The sequence below is a fragment of the Morchella sextelata genome, assembly GCF_020137385.1.
Source record: "Morchella sextelata strain SCLS chromosome Unknown scls_5, whole genome shotgun sequence".
NCBI lineage: Eukaryota > Fungi > Ascomycota > Pezizomycetes > Pezizales > Morchellaceae > Morchella > Morchella sextelata.
In genome coordinates this window covers 733,410-755,687 of record NW_025408620.1, presented here as the reverse complement: position 1 = coordinate 755,687, position 22,278 = coordinate 733,410, and the positions used below count along the sequence as shown (strand labels likewise).

General features: G+C 45.4%; 5 protein-coding genes across 5 annotated transcripts; 4 read left to right on the top strand and 1 right to left on the bottom strand.

Moving 5' to 3' along the window:
- Positions 1-2,036: 2,036 nt before the first annotated feature.
- H6S33_010714 (uncharacterized protein) lies at positions 2,037-5,056 on the top strand (the record flags this gene model as incomplete). Its single annotated transcript, XM_044842063.1, has 6 exons — positions 2,037-2,724; positions 2,837-3,373; positions 3,486-3,545; positions 3,642-3,731; positions 3,819-4,061; positions 4,113-5,056. The coding sequence occupies 6 exons, from the start codon at positions 2,037-2,039 to the stop codon at positions 5,054-5,056; spliced, it is 2,562 nt and encodes an 853-aa protein (XP_044696644.1).
- Positions 5,057-7,513: 2,457 nt separating this feature from the next.
- Positions 7,514-8,883, bottom strand: H6S33_010713 (uncharacterized protein; the record flags this gene model as incomplete). Its single annotated transcript, XM_044842062.1, has 7 exons — positions 7,514-7,781; positions 7,843-7,865; positions 7,943-7,995; positions 8,071-8,123; positions 8,216-8,543; positions 8,611-8,767; positions 8,842-8,883. 7 exons carry the CDS (start codon positions 8,881-8,883, stop codon positions 7,514-7,516), a joined length of 924 nt encoding a protein of 307 aa, XP_044696643.1.
- A 2,723-nt stretch (positions 8,884-11,606) lies between these two features.
- Positions 11,607-16,869, top strand: H6S33_010712 (uncharacterized protein; the record flags this gene model as incomplete). Its single annotated transcript, XM_044842061.1, has 8 exons — positions 11,607-11,827; positions 12,020-14,974; positions 15,036-15,673; positions 15,759-16,062; positions 16,142-16,261; positions 16,329-16,378; positions 16,479-16,723; positions 16,792-16,869. 8 exons carry the CDS (start codon positions 11,607-11,609, stop codon positions 16,867-16,869), a joined length of 4,611 nt encoding a protein of 1,536 aa, XP_044696642.1.
- Positions 16,870-17,922: 1,053 nt separating this feature from the next.
- Positions 17,923-19,547, top strand: H6S33_010711 (uncharacterized protein; the record flags this gene model as incomplete). Its single annotated transcript, XM_044842060.1, has 7 exons — positions 17,923-17,928; positions 18,063-18,120; positions 18,188-18,196; positions 18,281-18,327; positions 18,396-18,922; positions 19,004-19,206; positions 19,270-19,547. The coding sequence occupies 7 exons, from the start codon at positions 17,923-17,925 to the stop codon at positions 19,545-19,547; spliced, it is 1,128 nt and encodes a 375-aa protein (XP_044696641.1).
- Positions 19,548-20,275: 728 nt separating this feature from the next.
- On the top strand, positions 20,276-21,662 carry H6S33_010710 (uncharacterized protein; the record flags this gene model as incomplete). Its single annotated transcript, XM_044842059.1, has 6 exons — positions 20,276-20,350; positions 20,471-20,637; positions 20,720-20,782; positions 20,874-21,271; positions 21,340-21,575; positions 21,642-21,662. 6 exons carry the CDS (start codon positions 20,276-20,278, stop codon positions 21,660-21,662), a joined length of 960 nt encoding a protein of 319 aa, XP_044696640.1.
- Between the last annotated feature and the right edge of the window lie 616 nt (positions 21,663-22,278).

Below are 22,278 nucleotides of genomic sequence, written 5' to 3'. Positions count from 1 at the left end.
ACTCTGTCTCCTGCACATATATACCAACTGTAGCTGGCTCCGTATGCTATCACAACAAATCCGAGGGTGAAAGTGATGTGGTGAGCAAAGATTCATAATTTAGATCGACCTCAACAGCCATTCCTCACATAATCCACATGCTCATTCCATTACTTACGTAATTACTAGGCTGGGTTATCTGTCATTATAACTACATGTACATGTATTAGTTGTTTTCTCTTGGGCCGTGGAGTTTCCTTTTAAAAAAAAAGCCGTTCAAACCCAGTATTTGGTGGTAGATACAGAATCATAGAAACAGAAAAAAAAATGTCCAAAAAGTAGTTTCGCAATTGATTAGCCCCAGTGATCACGACAGCTTAAACTTTATCTCTTCCGTGACGAGCTGGCCAGCTGGATATATATATAGCTTCGTCTCCTGTCAAAGAACTTCAACGTTCTACATTTAACGCCTTCAAATCCTTCCATGTTCCGGAAAAGAAACAAGAAGAGCCTATATAAAAGATGGTATACTTTGCAAGAAACTACATGTGCTACCATGGGGTCTTACCAGCTCCCTGTATCTAGATATATAAGACAAGGGAAATTATAACTACATGTATGTACATATAGCTACATGTACGTACACATACCCCCCCCACAGAAACGAAACGGGGTAATTTGTCTAGGAGGAACAAGACCATGGTAGAAATGATCAACTGGCGCTTCAAACCGTATACATGTACTTATAGTATATAGTTTCAATAGAAACAACGTTATACTCCTGTATGATTAGGATACAAGTACCGTCGTAGCTACATCGATCCAGGAACAGCTAGAAACAATGGATGAGTAATGAGTAAGGTAAAATCACTCAGGGTAACAACATATACCCGGTAGGAAGGGAACTAAAAGCAGCGTGGGTGATCTGTTCCTGGTCAAATTATGCGGCTCTTTAAAGTATGAAGTGCGGCGGTGCATGGACAAGCAACGGGTCAATTCACACAAAAAAAAACATCAGTAAACAGAACGAACGGTTCAGTGCCATCTCGTGACAAAGAAAGCGTCTCCAATCAGCGCGTGTGCACAATGGAGGGAACGAATTTTTTTCCTAACCAGGGAATCATTCTTTCGAAGCGAAATCCGGCTGAAGGGAGGGGTGGGAATGTGTTGGCAAGATCTTGATGGGTGTAACTTTACGTTTTACTACATACATTCTGTGGTAGCCTTGGAAAAAGTGCGACGAGAAACATCGCGGCCTATCGAGTGGTTTGTTTGGATATTCACGGGGCGTATCTATAACATTTTCCAGTGGGCCATGGAAATAAATGGTCAGACAAGGTAGGCAATTCACGCAAGGCTTTTACTATCAGACTCAAAGAGAGGTTGAGGGTTCTTTGTGATCTTGAGTAGGATGATAGGAGTAATACCTAGGCATCGTATGGGTGTTTCTTCTTCGGTGGTGGTGATGCTCGTTCAAGCTCTCGTGATGATTTAAATTACATATTATTCTTTTCGTGCATCCTCTCCATAGACTCCTAGCTGAGACGCCAACAGCGAAACGCCCATTCCTTTCCTTTAGGCCACGGACACAACAGAATAAGACCCTTCCGCTCAAACTTCCGATCACCCCCTCAACATCTAGATAACTGACGACAGACAGCCCTCACCCTCTCGCAGGATTCATATCACATCCCCAGTACCCCCTCCCCTTCCCCCCTCCTCCCCTTTCCCCTAAATCACCTATCTACCCATCTCTGATCAGGTCTGCTTCCCCCAAGCGATGCCAACACAGCTCCGGAATCAACATATGTACAGCAAGCTTTGCCCTCTCTAGATCAGATTAATTTTCTCCGTTTCCCCTTAAGCTCATAAAATACCGTGAATAATCAATCAATCGCACTAAAGAACAAGCTTGGTTCTAAACATCCGCTCGTTCCTTTCGGCTACATAAATATACGCCTTCTATCGCGTCATTTTCCTCCCTGATAAATCCTCGTTTTCCGAAAATCAAAATCCCACCCCATCGCGCCCTTTCTCGAGAAAAATTATCCACGACAATGACGGAAGTGCCGTCCGAGGTATCGTCGCCCGTCGCATCGGCAACGGGAGGTCTTGCTGCTGGAGATTTGAGCATTATTCCCCACAGGTCAGCCTCGAACAAACTCCCACCACAAAGCTCCATCCACTCGAGCGACAACAAAGACCGTGGAGGTCACGTCCAAGCAGATACTCGCCCTTCTTCGGTTGATGCTGATGAACGTCGCAGCAGCAACGGGCGTGAAGCTTCTCGTGGAGCCGGTGTAAATATTTCGCAGTCTTCAAGCGTCTCCGGGGGAGCCGGGGGTGGCGGCAGTGGAGTTGGAGGAGTTGGGGGGGCAGGAGGTGGTGAAAGAGGTGGGAGCGGCAATCATACCGGCGGACTCGGGCGGAAACAGCAGACAAGCTTCTTCTCGGGGAGCAAGATTAAACACTTGAAGAAGCCCGACGGTGTACCGCTTTGGAGAAAAGATATCCAATTTGAGTTCTTGGAGGCCATATTTACAGACTCGAAGCAGGTCTTTACGAACAGCTATGACGGAAGGAAAGAATGCACTTTTGCGGATGTGTACATTGATGCCATGGCCCGGAGCAGCAAAACTAGTAAGATCTTAAGGGATAAGCTCATGAGTGAAAGGGCCAATGCGTTGAACATGGCCATGGTTTGTTTGTTGGTGAATGTCGGAAGGATGAATACAACGTTGAATTGTGAGTTATTATCCCGATGTCCGGCCGAGAGATCATTGGCATGATAGTTGTTACCATGGACTCATGCCTCAGTGAATAGAGAGTATACAGCTAATATGTTCCTTTGCTGCAGTTTTCCCCGAAATGAAGGCTCAACTGCGAACTTACCATGCCATCCCCTCACTACAGTCATATACTGACGCGCACGCATACAAACAACTTCAAGATGCTCCGCGGTTGAAATCAATTCTTAAGGGCGCATGCGAGGATCGTAAAGAACCATTAACTCTTGAGCAACTAGAAGCAATGAAAGTTCCCCGAACAAACCCAATAAATCTAGTCTTTCTTCTTTCAACATATGCACCAAAGGTTTCGGAGCTGCATTTTCCTGAGTCTAGGGACTTTTACGATCTTATTATGAGGAGTACCCTTTCAAGTAAGAGTAGGGCAAGAGCTTTCCTATGGCTGATGTGGTGGTATCTTGAGGGGGATTTTACGATAAAATCAGCCGAAGACAATCCCTATGGGAAAGGCCAAGAGGCAAAGGATGGCGGGATACCTTGCAGGGTCCCACAGTTTGAACATTTAACTGAAGATCAGGCCGCTATGGAGAACGTCGATGCGGCCCAGGAAATAGAGTTTGGAGAGCGAATGCAAAAAGAGCGAAAGAGTATGTGATTCCTGCCCATGCCTTTTCCATGTTGGAGGTTCCTATACGAGCCGGAAACGTGAATGAACGAAAATATGGGTGGACTTGTGCGTAGGACTGACACACGAGATAGAGTTGATTGAGGATATTGGGAATGCGCCTGCACCATCCGCTGGAAAGAAAGGGAAAAAACGTAAGTAACCGCCTCTTACACAGGCGTTTGCCTTAGTCAGCTCTCTTTATATAAGGGAACTCTCCCATACAGGTTCTAATTGAAGTTCTTTTATAGATATCGCTCCTTCCCCAGAAGACGATACTCAATCACCAGCAGGTTCGCCCCCCTCTAATATGGTTACCCCCGGTGAAAGAAAGGGACAACGTATATTTTCCCACTTTTCACGCAGCAACTCCCACCTCGTTGTCCATTCTTCGCTTGCCTACACAAAAACTAACATAATTTCCAAAGGCTCCATTCGAAATTCTACCCGCACCAACAAAAGCCGCCACTATTCACAGAATGAGCAGTATGAGTACGATTCTGATAATAATCACGATCAAACACGTTCTGTCTCTCCTCAGAACTTGATGACACCTTCTGGCAATGGTAAAAACCTCAGCAGCCGCCGTATTTCAACAGTTACAAAAATCGCCCACATTGTTAATGAGGGACCTGACACACCTACTTCAGAACCACCTCCGAAAAACAAAGGTGGTCGGCCAAAAGGATCTGGAAAACGGAACGCTGACGGCGAAATTAAAGGAACTCCCAGGATCATTCTACGGACCGGCGGTAAACAACTGTCCTCTTCGGATACCCCTGGTCACCTCATGGCCGCGAGATCGATTCAACCGTCAATGTCAGGGGACAAAGGAAGCCCGATGATGGGCTCAGAGAGAGGCCCCAAGCAAAGGCCGCTGACAAGTCACCAAATCGCTGTCCAACAAAATAGAAAGGATAGGGCCGAATACATGATTAATCGCAAACTCAGAAGTCTCGATAGGAAGTCTATGAAGATAAGGTTGAAGGAGGGCGCTATGGTTAGGTGCTGGAGGAGGATTAAGAATCTCCCGGACCCGTTTGACAAGAGTGACGATGAGAGGGATGTCCGGATTGTACGTATCCACGAGGCACCGGCAGTTGTTTCGGGAAAAGAGTCGGATGTTATGGCTGAGGATGGTAATCCATTCGGAAACACAGCTAGCATCCCTGGAACACTTGGGGAAGATGGTGTTTTAATTGAGCCGACCCCAAAGAAAATTAAGCTTGAGCACAACACTCCTCATGATTCTCACCATAGACGCTCTACCAATGGAACCGTTCTTCCTTCTGTAGCTGGATTAATCCCTGTCGAAGAAGAGGAAGATGATTATGGGGAAGAAGCCAGTTCTCTTGCTGCTGCTGTCCGTAGGACGACTAGACGATTGGATAGATGGGAACAGTCGGATAGGCAGCGTGCTGCGCAAGGATTGGCGCCAGCTACTTTCTCCCATCCTACTGGAACCGATGGGCGTCATTCACAGATCACTTCGAAGTTACTAGCAGTCGTCAACCAAGGCGGGAGTGGTGATGAAAGCGCTCCTGGAGGAGGTGGGGGGAGTGCAATCTATGACGAGACACGGGAGCCTAGTTTCGCAGGGGACGAAGATGAGGAGATGATAGATGATGCGGACGCGGACGAAGATGAGGACATGGATGTCGAATGAACAGTGGGAGCCTATGGTATTTAATCTGAGAGGTTTACTCTTTTGGTTTGTTAACTTTCTTTTGGGTTACGCAAGTTGGCTTTTAGACTTGGTTTGATCTCAGTATCACTGTTTTTTTTTCTTACCTATTTCTCCTCTCCTGTGTATTTACTCACCTTCAATTCCCAGTTTTCTTTAGTCATACTATCATCTTGTTTTTCCGTTTGGCCAAGTAGGAGTGTCGTTTCCCTCCCTTCTCCCCCCTTACATACAAAAAGCAAATCCTCTTTGCCAGTAATTAATTCTCTTTTTCTTTCTTTCATTGGGGAAAGGGCCTCATTATCAGATTATGCAGCGGCACATCTTTTTCGTTTCTTCATTTTGTTTCAATAGGGGGGTATTAAATCTAGTGCGTTGGGCGGGGAAGATGTTTTTTTTTTTAGGGATTTGGGTGGGATATGCGAGCTGCGCTTGCTTTTAAGGGATGGGTGTTTACTAGTAGTTTGCTACTTACCGTAAAAGGTTCTGCTCCAGCTGTTTGGTTTAGATTGGCAGGTTTTTTCTCATATCATTATTGCTGGGAATTCAAAATGGTTGCTTTATTCTTTTCTTGTCAAGATCACTTGGACATCTGTGCAATTGTCAAAACGGATGAGCTTAGGTAAACGTTGGTGTAGTATGTATAGTATAGATAATTTTGTTATACCTACATGTATCTTTTGACAGACTTACAGCTTGGTTTGGTACTCGCACGGCTATGCCTGCCTTTGTTCTTCCTTTGTTGATAGGCCATGCATGGGATTACATAAGTTGTTAGTGAAAGAACGAAAACCTAACCCTACACCTCCGATTTTTTAAGCCCTGACAGCGGGTAATTAGATCTTAGCTCCCGGTCCCACCCACTTATTCAGGGGGTTAGGGTTGTATGTTGAGATCTGCAAATAATACATTTTTAGTATCTTTGGAATCATTCTCTGTGGTTATAGATTATGCTATGTCACAATAAATCCTAAAAAACTATTTTTTCCTTCTGTTTTGCGATACTACATGTAGTGAATGATAATTCCGATTACTGTATAAGTACGCTCTATTAAATAATGAGGGGTTTAAATAGCGCGTACAGGTATCCAAGTAGGTGCGGGTGGTTAATTACATGTACATAGTTTCGTCTGTATAAACGGAGATCTGGACCCCCTGGCACATGTAACAGGGGATCCTGATTAAAATTTCGGTCACGGAAATGATTGGCGACGAGTGATATCTTATGAACCATCTCGACCTGACAAGTTTAAATATAGAATTTATATAGTGGCAACTAATGTTCGGGTTCGTCTATGGTTTGGTAGTTTAGAACGATATAGGGTATCGAATAAGTCTTTCCAGTAGAATGCGTATGCAGATTATACAGAGCATTAGGCTTGAAACACACGCCTTGCGTGGATCGATGAGTGTATGTACAACGTGATTTATAGGCCATCCTAGACACAGGTTCGTGTAACCAGCACGGAAGAATCGAGGCATCAATTCGGCACTTATCGATCTACTCACGAGGCCGAGTTCCAACTAACTCACGTGACGCCGATTATTAGCTTTTTTGCTCTGCTCACAGGTCATGTGATTTAGTTGGAACTCGGCCTCGTGAGTAGAAAACGGGGCGCTTGAGAACCTCTATGAATAAACATAAATATACAGTAGATACATGTACTTGAGCATGATAGGTTATATCTGGCATCTTCGACAAGTCAGGGGGTAACATAAATCATTTACTCTCTTCAGTGCATATATCACCTGTATACGACGTACCTAGCCAGCCTCAAATCCATCCCAGGGCGCGGGTGGAGTCTGGAGTCTGGAGAGTGGCATAGAACACCTTCAATTGATCAAGTGATATATATGGCATGGCAGAACCGTCTCAGTTTAGAAAACAATCATCCTCACTGTATGCATCAATTGCCACAGCTGTAAGGCTGCATGCAATTAATGAATTAAAAAAAAAAAAAAAAAAAAAAGCTGTATGCATCATATATCTTTGCACAGTGTGGAAATTATCCTCATAACGCGTGGATCAGGCCTGTTCTGGGAATCTGGTCTCACGCAGCTCCCGGGATGTTGGAAAGCAGCCCGGATCATGGTAAAAAGAGAAGATCACAGTCTTAACTGAAATCACCGGTTCAGCATTTTAGATAGTTTGGTTTCTGCTATCACATGTTATAACTTGCCGTGTTATAACTTCCCCTTGTACGCCATTTGAATAAAGAAAGCATGGGTTTCTATTACGTACAAACGCCAAAGTTGGTTTCTCAGTGTTCAACTTTGATATCACCTGCACATGCAAGAAGGAGTCGTAGCTCACTCGTGTTATTCATTTGGGGAGCTACTACGCTTATAACGCTCGCTCATGCTACGGCGCGGAATTTCCCAAAATTCCTATCAATTCATGAGGGGGCATAGCTTCCGGGCCCCGCAATTAGCCTGGTGTCATGTTGAATCCATTAATTCCGTTATTTCGCCCTCATCGACAACAATATCGCCATTTCTTTGCGAGACCAATTGAGTCACCTTCATCTGGTCTCCAGCGTGGAATGTGGCGTTTGTTTTTTCGAGCTGAAAGACATTAACAAGACCTTCTGCTGAGAAGGTATAGACCGCCATGTTAGGACCACTATCAACTGCTAGATCTATGATCCTTCGAACTGTTCCAATGTAGCAGCCATTAACCGTAACAGGTTTCCAGGGTTCCTCGGAACTTTCGGACAAAGTTCTTGAGTCCTCACTTTCAGGGTATGGAGTGGTATCTGCATTCATACCTTTGTATCTCTGACCATTGTCTCTCATATAGCCAGCAAAAATATCTGACGGAATAGAGAATAGTACGATGTGATCGCCATATGCAGCAACAACCCTTACCCCGAATCTCATGTCTGCTCCAGAAGCATAGACGCTTGGCCTGAAAAATCTACCTATACCTTGATTCTCAGCTTGCCATGCGTTTGCGAGCTCCCCGTGTCTTTTACACCGCATTTCATCTCTCTTACTCAGGTCTGGTGGAGGGATAAACCATATCTTCCTCAATAATTTCGTCGGCCCACTAAGACCCATTCAGAACATATCAGTATGGAGTTCTGTCGTGTGCTTGGGGGCGGTGGCGTGGGGTTATAATATAAGAGCTGGTGGACAGACCCTAACGGCGCATCACTGCCGAGACAAAGCCTACCAGTCTCTGGATCCATGAAAAGTATATGATACCCATCGCTCAATGGCACTGCCTGAAAATGGTCGCTCTGACCTGCTTTTGGCTCCCAAGTTCCCCATGATGCAAGGGATCCTCGAGTTACCCCAAATCGCTTGGTGAGAGGACTTGCCTCTCTGGGATGAACAGCACTAGAGATGAGTCGTAGCTTTTTTGCCGAATCAATCCCTCTACGCGGAGGAAGGAAATAAAGGAAGTCTGATGGTGCAGTGAGTGGAAACCAACGGTTCAAATCCTGTCCAGTCAAGGCGTCCACCCCTACAATCAACGGACTTTTAGCACGATCACGTTCTTGAAAGCTGTTTACTAATAAATCGAAACATACAGTGCAGTTCAATTCCACCATGGCAGCCAAAAGCTACGCATCGCCTCTGAGGGCATATGGCGACACTTCTGGGGACGTCTTCGTCACTGCATAGGTTCCTGTAAGTACTCTTGGCTTCTTGTTCAACAACATCGTGAACAAGTCCCATGCGGCCATCCTAAAGAAAGCGTGCATTTTCAGTCGTCAGGTGCAAGGATTTACAGGGGATTGTGACATAAATCTTTCACATACCAATAGAATTGCAATGGCAAATCTTCTACTGCTGGTATCCATACTTACAGCCAAAACCCTTCTCGGACATATTATCGATACCACAAACTCGATCCGAGCCCCACTCGTCGCCCGAAGTCTATAAACATATACAACACACCCTTCACTCAAAAGAGCGTAGGTTCCACATATTGAGACTGTGAAATTGACAGTCGTGGTGGCTGCGAGCTCAGACATGTCTATAATAGTAGTGTTAACCAAACCTGATAAGCTCGATCCGCCAGCACCCAGTGAAAACTCCCTTGAGAGCCTTGTTGATAGGTAGTAAGGATTGTCAGAATTTTGGATAGTGGGGTCAGTAATGTAGAATCCTAGTGCTTTGAGTTGAGCTTTTAATAGTGATTTTTCAAGGGAAGACAGGTACCAGGCCCGGCAGGTATATCTGGCAGCATTGAACGCTGAGGGGGGGCTGAATCCAAGAATAAGTTGAATGAGTTCAATAGGAAGTCTATAAAATGGAGGAAATCGAAGCGGGTGACTCTGCACGCATGCCTCGAACCATGATCTAGCAACAAGTCGGGCACTAAGTAAGGATCCATGGTCCAGGTATGATATTATCTTGGCAAGAATAGGCCGAAGGACCTCTGGTGCGACTGAACTATCAATATTAGAAGTGGTGCAGATAGATTTTATAGCATGGTATAGGTACCACGTCCGAGATTGGATAGAGATCCATATCCATGAGAAACACCAGTATTCTTTCTATCCCCTGGATTACTTCTCTTAAACCCCTTGACACCCGAACAAGAAACTGGACCTTTATTTCTAGAATTATTATCCAAACATTTGAGAAGAAATTTCTGGAGAGCTTTTACGTCTTATTGAGTGAGCTTGCAATTGGGCGCCAGGACTGATCTCATTCTGGACCGTATTCGGGCAGGAGGAGGCCCGTCCCTTTGATTTGTCCAAACTGGGAAGTGCGAGAGACATTCTTCCTTCTTGGCTGGGCGTTTTCAAATAGCGAGGGCTGTTCTCTTCCTCCTTACTCTGATACGTCGATAGGTGTGTATTCGATGAAGCAACAGCAGGGGAACTCTCAATTGAAGAGTGTAATCGAATACGTGCAGAGACGAGGATCTCTATTGAAGCCACGATTCTCAAACTAAAGCCCAGGTTCGATCTAATCAGGGCTTATGTGCGTGCAAAAAAAAAAAAAAAAAAAAATAAGATTAAAAAGAAAAAAGAAACTAAAGGAAAGGAAAAGAAGCAAGATGGATGAAGCAAGCAAAACAAAACAAAATTATCAGGGACGGGATAAGAAAACGTAAAGGGCAGGAAAGGGAGGAGACTCATAAATATTAGCTCCAAGAATGATTGGAAGAACAGATATTTGTACCTCCATGCATTCACAAGCTTAAGTATGTACCTACATTTAGTACTCTTTTATACCCCCCTTTCATGTGCATACATGTACGTATACCCCCATCTACAATTGGACAACTTACATGTAGTAAATGCATGTGGTCATATCAATCTAATAAGAGCTCTGCACCCCCCATGGCCCAAAGTATCTCCGGAGAGGTAAGCTACACGCAGGCATAAACTTTGGTTGCCCCCATGCTTACTAGAGTAGTTGTGAGACTATCATTGGAATTGAAATTTTCACAGTAACGATTTTTACGACTTTGCCCGTGCTGTTGGCGAATGATTAACAACTTTACAACCTCCAGCCCTGATCTCCATACCTCCCCCGAATACTCTTACCATATGGCCTTCCTTAGCTCAATCCCAACGGGACCGGTGGTATTACTACCAGGATGCCTTTACTCACTGAGCTAAGTCGATAGGGCGGACAATAGGGTGATATGTAGAGTATCTACATACAGTATGCATACAGTACCAGATAGTAATAACAGATGGGCATGGTAATGATTGGTGTTCCCAAGACCTCAATAGTTCTAACCCTAGACAATCAAGTCAAGATTCAAGACACCTGCAACGTTCCGATCAGACCCAAATCATGTTTCGGAAGCCATGATCATCACCGGGGTTATGTTTAAAAGAAAACCAAAGAGGCTACTGTCGTTCACGGGGTATTGGCGGATACTGGGTGATGGCGGACAGGGCAAAAAAGAGACAGCCAAGCCAACTTTTACCTGCAATTCGCCAATACCCAGTATCCGCCAATACCCCGTGAACGACAGTACAGTTCTTTTCAGCTGCATGGGTTTGCACTGGTAGAGTTTCCAAGTGCATGGCCCTGACTTGTTCCTCTTTCGCTTGGCCAGTTGCAATCCACCTCTCTGGGCGCACGTCACCCCAATCCTGCCCCACTATAGACTTCACACCCCCCAAAACACCAACGGCTAAGCCTCCGAGCGTTCCTACTTGAGCACAGCAATGAAAACGTCGTGTTTTTAATGACGATACGGATGAAGAAACTCGATCCTCGCCATCGATTTCTGCCCTGACCACCAACTGCTAAATGCCAAACACATCCGCGTTTCCCACATTTGTGCTGCCCTCATATGTGCTCTATGTAGTTAACCCCTCATTCCCCTCATTCCTTTCTGGTCCCGATCAGCCTCCGATCCGGTTATTGTCGAAGTGGTCGTAGAGTTCTCTAGATAGTTGTGCATACGTACCTTGCCGCTCAAGACCTTCCGAGGCCTTGTGTGTGTTTCTATCTCTCTATTTATCCCTCAGTGTCCCTCAGTTTTATCGGTTTTCCTCTCCATCCATTATCTTCTGCCTGTCCATCCTTTCATTATCATAATTCATTAGCTATGGCTCCTATGGCTCCTCCGTTGGTTTATCTCCTCCCGCTCAATGATGCTGGTGCTCCTGCTATTGCTGGGGATTTTATCAATCTACCTCCTCCACGTACGCCATATGTTCTGCGGTTTTCAATCGAGGGTGCCAGTTCCATCTGTCGTCAAGGCAGCCTTTGGATCAACGTTCCTGAGAAAGATAAGGAATTTGAACGTGAAAATTTCAGAGAATACAAGTTTGTAGCCCACCGAGCTCCATTACCAGTTGCTTTATTTCTATTTTCCCAGTAAAAGAAGACTTTCTCGTCAGTGTTATAAAAGGATTACCTTTCTGTGCACTAGCATGTTTTTATATATATACTTAATGGATATACCTTTGATGAAAATTCCGTGCTATAAATACTAATTTGAATCTGTTTGAACCCTAGGCTATCTCCATCGTTCTCTCGCACTCTACACATCGATGTCCCTATAACACGAGCGGGTACCTTTGGTTATTACTTGACCTATACCCCACTTCCTCCATTCAGTTCAGCGCCTTCGCCTGATAGCTCGACGAAACCGATCAAGACTGATATCCGGTACTTCACCGTTTCTCCGTGCCTCGCAATCAACAACAAGCCCCTTCCTCTCGATGCCCTCTCAATATTCTCTGTTATATCAAAATGGCTCGGACCAGTTGAAAAATGGGACGATCACATGAAGTACATCGCCGACAAGGGATACAACATGGTTCACTTTACCCCAATGATGCATCGGGGTGCTTCGAACTCGCCTTACAGCATTTTCAATCAATTAGCTTACGATCCAGAGGCGTTTCCCAACGGAACTGATGATATCCTTGCTATCGTAAAAACGATGGAAAAGCAACATGGCCTTCTTAGTCTTACTGACGTTGTTTGGAACCACACCGCACACAACTCTGAATGGCTACAAACTAACCCAGAAGCCGGTTATAATCTTGTTACAGCCCCTTGGCTAGAGGCGGCCTATGAACTCGACACAGCACTATTGGATTTTGGTAGTAAACTCGAGCTTCTAGGATACCCGGCCGAGCTTGAGACCAAAGACGATCTACTCAAGGTCATGGAGGGTGTAAAGACCCATGTGATCGGGGCGCTGAGGTTATGGGAGTTCTACGCCCTGGATGTGAAAGCAAACGCAGAAGCAGCTTTAGAGATTTGGACGTCTGGGAAGTCAACCCTCTCAAAGTTTGCAGGACAATCAGACCACTCGAAGGATCTTTCGCTATACGATAAAGCCCAACTTCTTTCTAAGCATGGACTTATCGGTGGAGATAGACTTGGTGAAAGATACCGCCGCAAAATCGACCCCGAGGTCGGAGCAGCGTTCCTCGAGCTAGAATTTGGGAAATCTTCAGGTAAACCCGATGCCGAAGAGATCGAGAAGGTAAAGAGCGAGTATACGAAGGTCCTAGATGAGCTCAACCTTCCTTACTACAAGGAATACGACGAAGATAGCTCCGAAATCCTTGAGCAATTATATAATCGTATTACATACCTCCGCGTCGATGCCCACGGACCCAAGATGGGGAAAATTACCAAAGAAAACCCATTGATAGAGACCTACTTCACCCGGCTCCCCAAGAACGAAAAAACGGCAAAACACGATCCAAAGAGCCTGGCATTGGCTAATAACGGCTGGATTTGGAACAATGTCGCAGACTTTGCAGGTCCCAATTCTAGATCTTATTTACGCCGTGAGGTCATTGTTTGGGGAGACTGCGTGAAACTTAGATTTGGAGAGAAACCTGAGGACAGCCCATTTCTTTGGGATTTTATGGTCAGATATACCAAGCTCATGGCTCAGTGCTTTCATGGGTTCCGTATCGACAATTGTCACTCAACTCCTCTTCATGTTGGGCAGTATCTACTCGATATTGCTAGGCTAGAGAGAAACGACTTATACGTTGTTGCAGAACTTTTCACCGGAAGCGAAGATGAAGATAGAAAATTCGTCGAAAGACTTGGCCTTGGAAGTCTTGTCCGTGAAGCTATGGTTGCATGGGGCCCCGGAGAGTTGTCAAGACTTGTTCATCGCCATGGTGGGAAGCCGATTGGGAGCTTCGAGCAAGAATTCATTATTAGAGGCAGTGAAAAGACAAATGGGGAGGCAAATGGGAATGCCAACGGTGGTCGCGATGGAAGAGAAGTGATCAAGGCAGTTACGGCAAGCCCGATACATGCCCTTTTCATGGACTGTACCCATGACAACGAAACTCCAACCCAGAAGAGAACACCGCAAGATACTCTTCCCAACGGAGCCTTAGTAGGGATGTGTGATTGTGGTATTGGTTCGGTCATGGGTTACGACGAAGTCTATCCGAAGTTGTTGAATTTAGTGACTGAACCAAGAGTTTACTACCCACCACCTGCCCAGCTAGACGAAAAGACTCCAGGTATCGGAAAGGTCAAGGCCCTCATTAACCGTATCCACGAAGAGATGGGCCGAGATGGTTTCACTGAGATGCATGTCCACCATGAGGGGGAGTACGTCACTGTCCATCGGGTACACCCTAAAAGCCATAAGGGTTATTTCCTTGTAGCACATACAGCGTATAACTCAGGAGATGCCCGAGGGGACTTCAACCCGATCGTTCTTAATGGGCCGAAGGTTAAAGTTCTCGGTAGCTGGAAGTTAAAGGTCAACGACGCTGAAGAGGCAAAGGCCACGGTCTTGGAAGATCCAAAGTACCTTATTGGGCTTCCTGCGGAGGTAGTGGACTTAGAAAATCCGGCTATCGAAGAGAAGGGGACTACGACAACAATCACCATCCCGGAAAAATTCCCCCCAGGAAGTATCACTCTACTAGAGACATGGATTCCGGGAATGGAGGGTGAAGCCCTGGATAAGTTTGTAATCAGTGGGGCAGAGGAGGCATTTGCTAATACAAGCTTGGCTGAACTCAACTTTATTCTGTACCGTGCAGAATCCGAGGAGAGGGACTCGAGTGGGAATCAGGACGGTTGCTATAATATCCCTAACTTCGGACCCTTGGTTTATGCTGGGCTTCAAGGTTGGTGGTCCGTATTGAAGGATATAATCAGAAATAACGATCTTGCACATCCCCTTTGCCAACACCTTAGGGAGGGGCAGTGGCCGCTTGACTACATAGTTGCCAGAATGGAAAGGCTAGAGAAGCAGGGTCATAAAGGACTAGCTGGGCCGACACAATGGCTCAAAGAGAGATTCGACAGAATTAGACAGGTCCCTGGATTTCTGCTTCCTCGATACTTTGGATTGGCCATCCAAACGGCATATACCACAGCTGTTGAGAGAGCCACCAATCAATTCACAAATGACATCAACCAAGGCACGGAATTTCTCAAGGGACTGTCATTGGTCTCTTTACAAATGACTGGGTAGGTGCTCATATTCGAGACTTTTATCTTTCTGAATATTTAACCTAATTTGCTCGTTTAGATTCATGAAGTCTACTTCGTTATGGCCAAATAAGGAGGTCGCTTGTATGGCTGCTGGTTTACCTCATTTTTCATACGATTACATGCGTTGTTGGGGTAGAGATATCTTCATCTCAATACGCGGTCTCTATCTCGCAACTGGCCGCTACGAGGATGCAAAAGAACATATCCTGGCTTTCGGCTCCGTACTTAAGCACGGGATGATCCCGAATCTCCTTGATAGCGGACGCAAACCACGATACAATGCTCGTGATAGTATTTGGTTTTACCTCCAAAGTATACAGGATTACATCGAAATGGTTCCGAACGGAGTTGATATCTTGAAGGAATCAGTTAAACGGCGTTTTTTGCCCTATGACGATACTTGGTTCGACTACGATGATGAGCGGGCCTACAGCAGGGAAAGCACAATTGGGGAGATCATCCAGGAGGCACTTGAGAGGCATGCACTGGGTTTTGGCTTCCGTGAAGCAAACGCCGGGCCAGGCTTGGACACACAAATGAAATATGAAGGTTTCTGGGTTGAGGTTAAGACAGACTGGGAAACCGGTTTTGTGAAAGGCGGCAGCCAATGGAACTGCGGAACTTGGATGGACAAGATGGGAGAGAGTGAAAAGGCGGGGAACAAAGGATATCCTGGTGCGCTCTCTTTTACCCTCACATATAAATTCTTGGATTTTTCTAGTCAGTTTAGTCAATACTAACAGGGTAATCCAAACATTAGGTACCCCAAGAGATGGATCAGCAGTTGAAATCATTGGCCTCTTGTACAGCACACTCAAATGGGTCTCAGAGCTCAAAGCCCAGGGGATATACAAGTGGGACAGCGTTAAGACCAGCGATGGGCAAGTGATCACATTCAACGAATGGGCGGATAAAATCAAGAAAAATTTCGAGAGATGCTACTACATTCCGAAAAACGCCGATGATGATAAAAACCATGTTGTCAACCTAGCATGTGTTAATAGAAGAGGTATCTATAAAGATTTATTCGGTGGAGGGAAAGAATATGAAGATTACCAACTCAGGTATGTTTCCGCTGTCCTCACCGAAGCAGGCAGCATACTACTTAGTATCATTTGAAGCTTACTGATAAAATTTCTATAGGCCAAACTTTGCGATCGCTATGGTTGTTGCTCCCGATCTTTTTGACCCTGATCATGCGCTAGGGGCAATCGAGATTGCAGATGAAGCGCTGAGGGGGCCTACTGGTATGGCCACGCTTGAGTGAGTAATAATTCCTCCGTTGCTATGCAGTATAGAAAATTACCGGCTTAGCTAACTCTACTGCTAGTCCTACTGATCGCAACTACCGGCCGTACTACCGTAATTCGGAAGACTCAGGTTTGCATTCTCTATCCAATGACTTATTTTCCTTTAGTGGGAGCGATATAGATGAACTTGAGGCGTAAATGCTGGATGATAGCTAATCTCTTTTGGCCAGATGACTTCGCTACCTCAAAGGGACGCAACTATCATCAAGGCCCGGAATGGATTTGGCCTACTGGCTACTTTCTGAGGGCGATGCTGAAATTTGATCTGCAGCGAAAGAAGACGAAGGAAGAAAAACTTGAGACACTTCTTCAGATCAATTTAAGGATGGACGGCTGTCGCAAGGCTCTCTATGAAAATCCTTGGGCTGGTTTGGCTGAGTTGACGAATAAGAACGGAGAGTTCTGTTATGACTCGGTAAGCCTTCCCGCTATTCATCTCATAATTATTTACAAAGATTGCTGATTATATTTCTCCTATAACAGAGCCCTACACAGGCGTGGTCAGCTTCATGCTTAATCGATGTGTATCACGATGCTGCAAGGATCGACTTATCAAAGTAATCTTCTTTGCTCAAAATTATTTCTCTGTGTAGAATAGGAAGGGACAGATGCTGTGTGTATATTTTTGGGCGCTGGTGTGGATGTGGAAGATTTCTTTTTCTGGATTTATTCTTCCTTTTCATGTGCGTCTCACTACCTTCTTCGAAAGCTCAGGAAGGGATATTGTAAGCCGGTTCTTACGGTGATAGTAATAAGATAGTCACAATTCTTGATACTAGAAAGCGTCTGGGGTAAGGAGTGACCTGAAACTAAAGCCAAAATTCGAAAACGCTTAAATGTGGCTGTGTCCGAGTCAGGGTATGAGCAGATCCACCACCTTCTCTTGGCAAAATATTTAGATAATATAATTTCCACTTCGTCTAGGAGCATTCCCTTATAAAAATCCTATCGAGCTCTGCGGAACGCAGGTACATATGCTAATTCGTAGTTCTCTGGCCGTTTATCAACTCTTATTTCGTCAATTGATCCTTAGTATGGTATGGTGATTTGACAACTACATTTATACCTACTTGTATCTAAACCGTGGTTTTCGAGTTGGTGGTTTCGGTTACCGGAAGTTCTAGATTATTGATCAATTGCACAAACCAGGTCAAAAACTTTAGTTGTGAGGGCTGCCAGTTTGAATGTGTTTTAGTCCTAATTTCATAGTTTCAAAAAGAATCGTATCCTGTTGGAAATACGCCGCAGCATCCTTTCCATAGCTCTACTTTCCATAGCTCTGGTTGCTTGATCTTCTGGCTTTGATTGGCCAAGCCATTGAACCGGATTCGCCATTGACCGGGAAAGGACTGTACCTATACTAGAGAATTGGAGGTCCTAGGAGCACAAGCCACACACACCTTGCCACAAACATTAGGAGGGGCTCTTTGTGTAACGGATTTCTGGACCGCACTTCTTGGTAGTGGGGCAATCAGAAAGTTTTACTCATAGTTGAACCACTCCCACTACAACTAAAGCGCCACCTCCTAAAGTTCAGTTCTTTCATACGAGCTTTATTATTACACTCCCCTTCCTAGCCCGGTTCTTCAGATAATCTATTTTCTCACTTTAGTAATGGCAGTAAGTCCCATCCATTCTACATCTGCAGCTGTGAAGAGGGAGAACCATCTTACAAAGGATTTTAGAAGTCCTGAGATAGGATTTTGTAGAACATATTTGATTCTGGGCTAACACATTTCTCTGGCAATTTATAGACCTATTATATTGAGAATAAGGCCGTTGGTGACAGGACAAGTTCTGAAGATTGGAGAGGTACTGGCTCCTACCAATTCTTTTTGGCTGATTTTTGTGCCAAAGCCATTGCTCACCATCTTTTTAGTTCGCGGCTGTGAGTAGCTATTATTATACGACATTCCTCCTGAGTTCTTTAACTCAGAAATGTCATGTAACTTACTTTGCCCGTCCCGATTAGACAACCCATTGACTCCCCCTGATCTACTTCAGCATGAGGTCAAGCAGGTATGATAATGATTTTCCATAAATCTTCATACTCCGAAATAACAAAGCTAATAAGAACTGTTCTGTAGACGCTGAAATCGAAAGAAACAGTCGTCAAGGCCCGGGAGGAGGCTGCCGCAATTCTCCAATCCCGCGACCCTCTCAACCGCCTGCTTGTCGTGGTTGGTCCTTGTTCGATTCATGACCCAGCTGCCGCCATTGAATACTGCAAGCGCCTCCTTGTCCTTAAAGAGAAGTACTCTTCAGAACTTTTGATTGTTATGCGAGCGTACCTTGAGAAGCCGCGTACCACTGTCGGCTGGAAGGGCCTTATCAACGATCCTGACATTGATGGTTCCTTCAATATCAACAAGGGACTGAAGATTTCAAGACAACTATTCGTGGATCTTACCACCATGGGTATGCCATTGGCGAGCGAGATGTTGGATACCATTTCGCCCCAGTTCTTGGCCGATCTGTTGAGTGTTGGCGCGATTGGTGCCAGAACAACAGAGAGTCAGCTCCATCGAGAGTTAGCGTCTGGGTTGTCGTTCCCGGTTGGTTTCAAGAATGGAACTGATGGAAGCTTGGATGTCGCAATTGATGCAATCGGGGCGTAAGTGTCTCCTACCTTTTGTAACTGCAAAGTAGATATAACATGACCTCATGTACTGATACGATCTATCTACAAATAAAGTGCTAAAGGCGCTCACCACTTCTTGTCAGTAACGAAGCCTGGTGTTGTGGCAATTGTCGGTACTACAGGGAATGATGACTGCTTTATCATTCTTCGTGGTGGTAAAAAGGGCACGAACTATGATGCCGAGAGTATCAAGGAGGCAAAGGAAAAGCTTCGCAAGGCAAACACCCAAGACAAGATGATGGTGGATTGTTCACACGGTAGATAAAATTCCCCGACATGATCTTCCTTTTACCATAGATGTTGATACTCATGTTTACCAGGAAACTCGTCTAAGAACCATAATAACCAGCCAAAGGTCGCAGCCTCAATCGCTGAGCAGCTCCGTAACGGCGAAGACTGTATCATGGGTGTTATGATTGAATCTCATATCAACGAGGGCAACCAGAAAGTTCCTGCCGAGGGTAAATCTGGTTTGAAATATGGTGTCTCTATCACTGATGCTTGCATCAACTTTGAGGTTACAGAAAAGGTGCTCGAGGAGCTCGCTGAGGCAGTTAAGGCTCGGAGAGAGCTTGCTACTGGTGCTGCGTCTTCTTGATTGAGATTCGCAGGTCAATTCACAAAAGTTATATCGTTTTCAAAGTTATTTTGAAATAATCTCCCTAAATGTTCAAATCAGAATCGCTAGCGGTAAATATCAGTCAATAAAGTTTCGGACAAGTTCCAAGAACTAAGTAAGATTGAGTTTCGTTTTGCAGATCGATTGACTATCAGTTGTGTGATGGGTTGCCACGAGTGACAGGTTGTGAACGCCCAGAGACGCTTTTTGCCGAGAATATGCCGGGTGCGAGGACGAATGGGGACAACGCCTGGGCGAATTCAATCATACTCGAGAATACTGTAATAAATTCGCCGTAATTGAAGGGGAATATTCTCAATATATCAAGAATGTCGTTAACTAAAAAAATACAGCTATTTTGCCATAATGATGATTAACATACATGTGCCTGGATGCTTGCCCTAAGTTCCGAAGGTCCCCCTCCCACCCGAGTTGCGCCGCGACCCCCGCTGGATGAAAAGAAAAAAGCCCCTCTCAAAATACCAAACAATCCCTTTGTCAAAAGGATCCTCCGCCAATCAAATCCTTCCCATATCCTGATTAAGCAAGAACTAGAAGAAACATCTGTTCATCAATTGATCTTTGCCCTGATCTCATCCTCCCTTCCATCTTTCGTCCCTTCCGCTCTCACGAGGCCTCTCCCCTCCCTCCAGTCTACTCACCCGCCACTTTGCCCACCGGAATATTCAACCACCCGGGCACCCACCATGCTTGCGCGATCTATTCTTCGTCCCACCACCGGCGCTGCTCTGCTCAAGACGGCTGTCCGTAACTCGACAAGGGTGAGTGGAAACCAGCGCTTCATTCTAATTCATATCTACATATCAAAAATCCGGGTCAATTGGCGATTGGGAATAGGGTTAGCTACAGAGAAGCTGATGCAAATTTTTGGAATAACTTAGCGAACCGCCACATCCTCCGCCACATCTTCAAATGCCGAATCGCCGAGAAACTTGAACATTGCAGGAACAGTTTCGACTTTGACGGCTGTTGGATCTATTGCCTGGTATTATCAGCAATATGGATTCGGGCTTGGTGAAGTATATGCTGCGACTCCAGCGGAGGAGGGGTACGTTTGTCCGAGACTTGGCGGGGTTACGTTTTCATGACTGGAGTTCTCTTTATTAACGTTAAGGTATTACGGTTTAAAGATTGCATGCCCCGAAGTACCCATGGGACCACCAGGGATGGTTGAGCACCTTCGATCACCAAGGGTGAGTTATCGGTTCCTCCCAACAATTCCCTCCCGGAGGCATGTTTTTCGACTCTTTATAGATGATCCCCTAACAATTCAATCCCCACTAGTCTCCGTCGTGGCTTCCAGGTCTACCGCGAAGTCTGCGCCTCATGCCACTCTCTTTCACGTGTTCCATGGCGTGCACTTGTCGGCGTGTCCCACACTGTCGACGAGGCCAAAGCTATGGCTGAGGAGAACGAGTACGATGATGAGCCAAATGATCAGGGCGAGATCACGAAGCGAGCTGGAAAGCTTTCCGATTACATCCCATCGCCTTACCCTAACGATGAAGCTGCCCGCGCTGCCAACCAGGGAGCCCTTCCACCAGACCTTTCTCTCATCATTAAGGGAAGGCACGGAGGTTGCGACTATGTCTATGCTTTGCTGACAGGATACCCCGACGAACCCCCAGCGGGTGCTAATATTGCTGAGGGCTTGAACTTCAACCCGTACTTCCCTGGAACTGGTGAGTTTATCTTTAGGGATTCTGGAGCGAGATGATCATGATTTATTTACTGGGTCCCGGATAAATAGGAATCGCTATGGCCCGTGTATTGTACGATGGCCTCGTAGAATACGAAGATGGAACTCCCGCGACCACATCCCAGATGGCCAAGGATGTTGTGCAGTTCCTTAACTGGGCTGCGGAGCCAGAAATGGACCAGAGGAAAAAGATGGGAATGAAAGTTATCATCATCTCCTCTGTCTTGGTTGGTCTCTCAATTTGGGTTAAGAGATACAAGTGGGCTCCTGTCAAGGCTAGAAAGATTGTGAGTTCTCGTGATTTCCTTCATTCGTCAAGTATCGGTTTGGTTTGCTGACTTGCGTCCTATTAGGTCTACAACCCACCCAAATAAAAATAAAACGAATTTCAACAGTGCGGTAGCGGCGTAGACGGAAAATGTTGAGGTCGTTAGAGGTGGTAAAGGAAGCTTTAGCTTGAGTCCTGGAGAAATGGTGGGGATTTCATGTTGATTTTAAGGTGTGGTTGGTTCCCAGCGCTGTGTTGTACCTTGGTCTATATAGAACAAAAGCGGAACACCGGGGGAATACATTTTGATGATTCATTAGGTGAATAGCAAAAACAACTACTGTATCCCCCGGATTCTTTTTTCTTTCTGTATTTGAACACTCATTAAATGCGGATGTTATTGTTTTTCTATACTTTTTACTTGCAATTGTAAATTTTTTTGTATATTCTGTTTTAGGTGATATACCGCGGCGACACCTCCTAAATCCCTGGTTATCACTTTTAGATTGTTCAAAATAGGAATTCTGAGGTCTGTACCTACACATGCCAGGAATTTAGAGGTTGCTTCTTTGTGGCATGTAACATCCTGATCAAAGGCAAGGTAATTTAGGTAGTGTGCTGGGGTGGATCGAGTACTCTACTTAGAGTAGAGGTACCTGAAGCGATCCGATTAGTGCCAGGCTGACCAGAGACATCGAGTCGCCCTTGCACACAAACTTGCT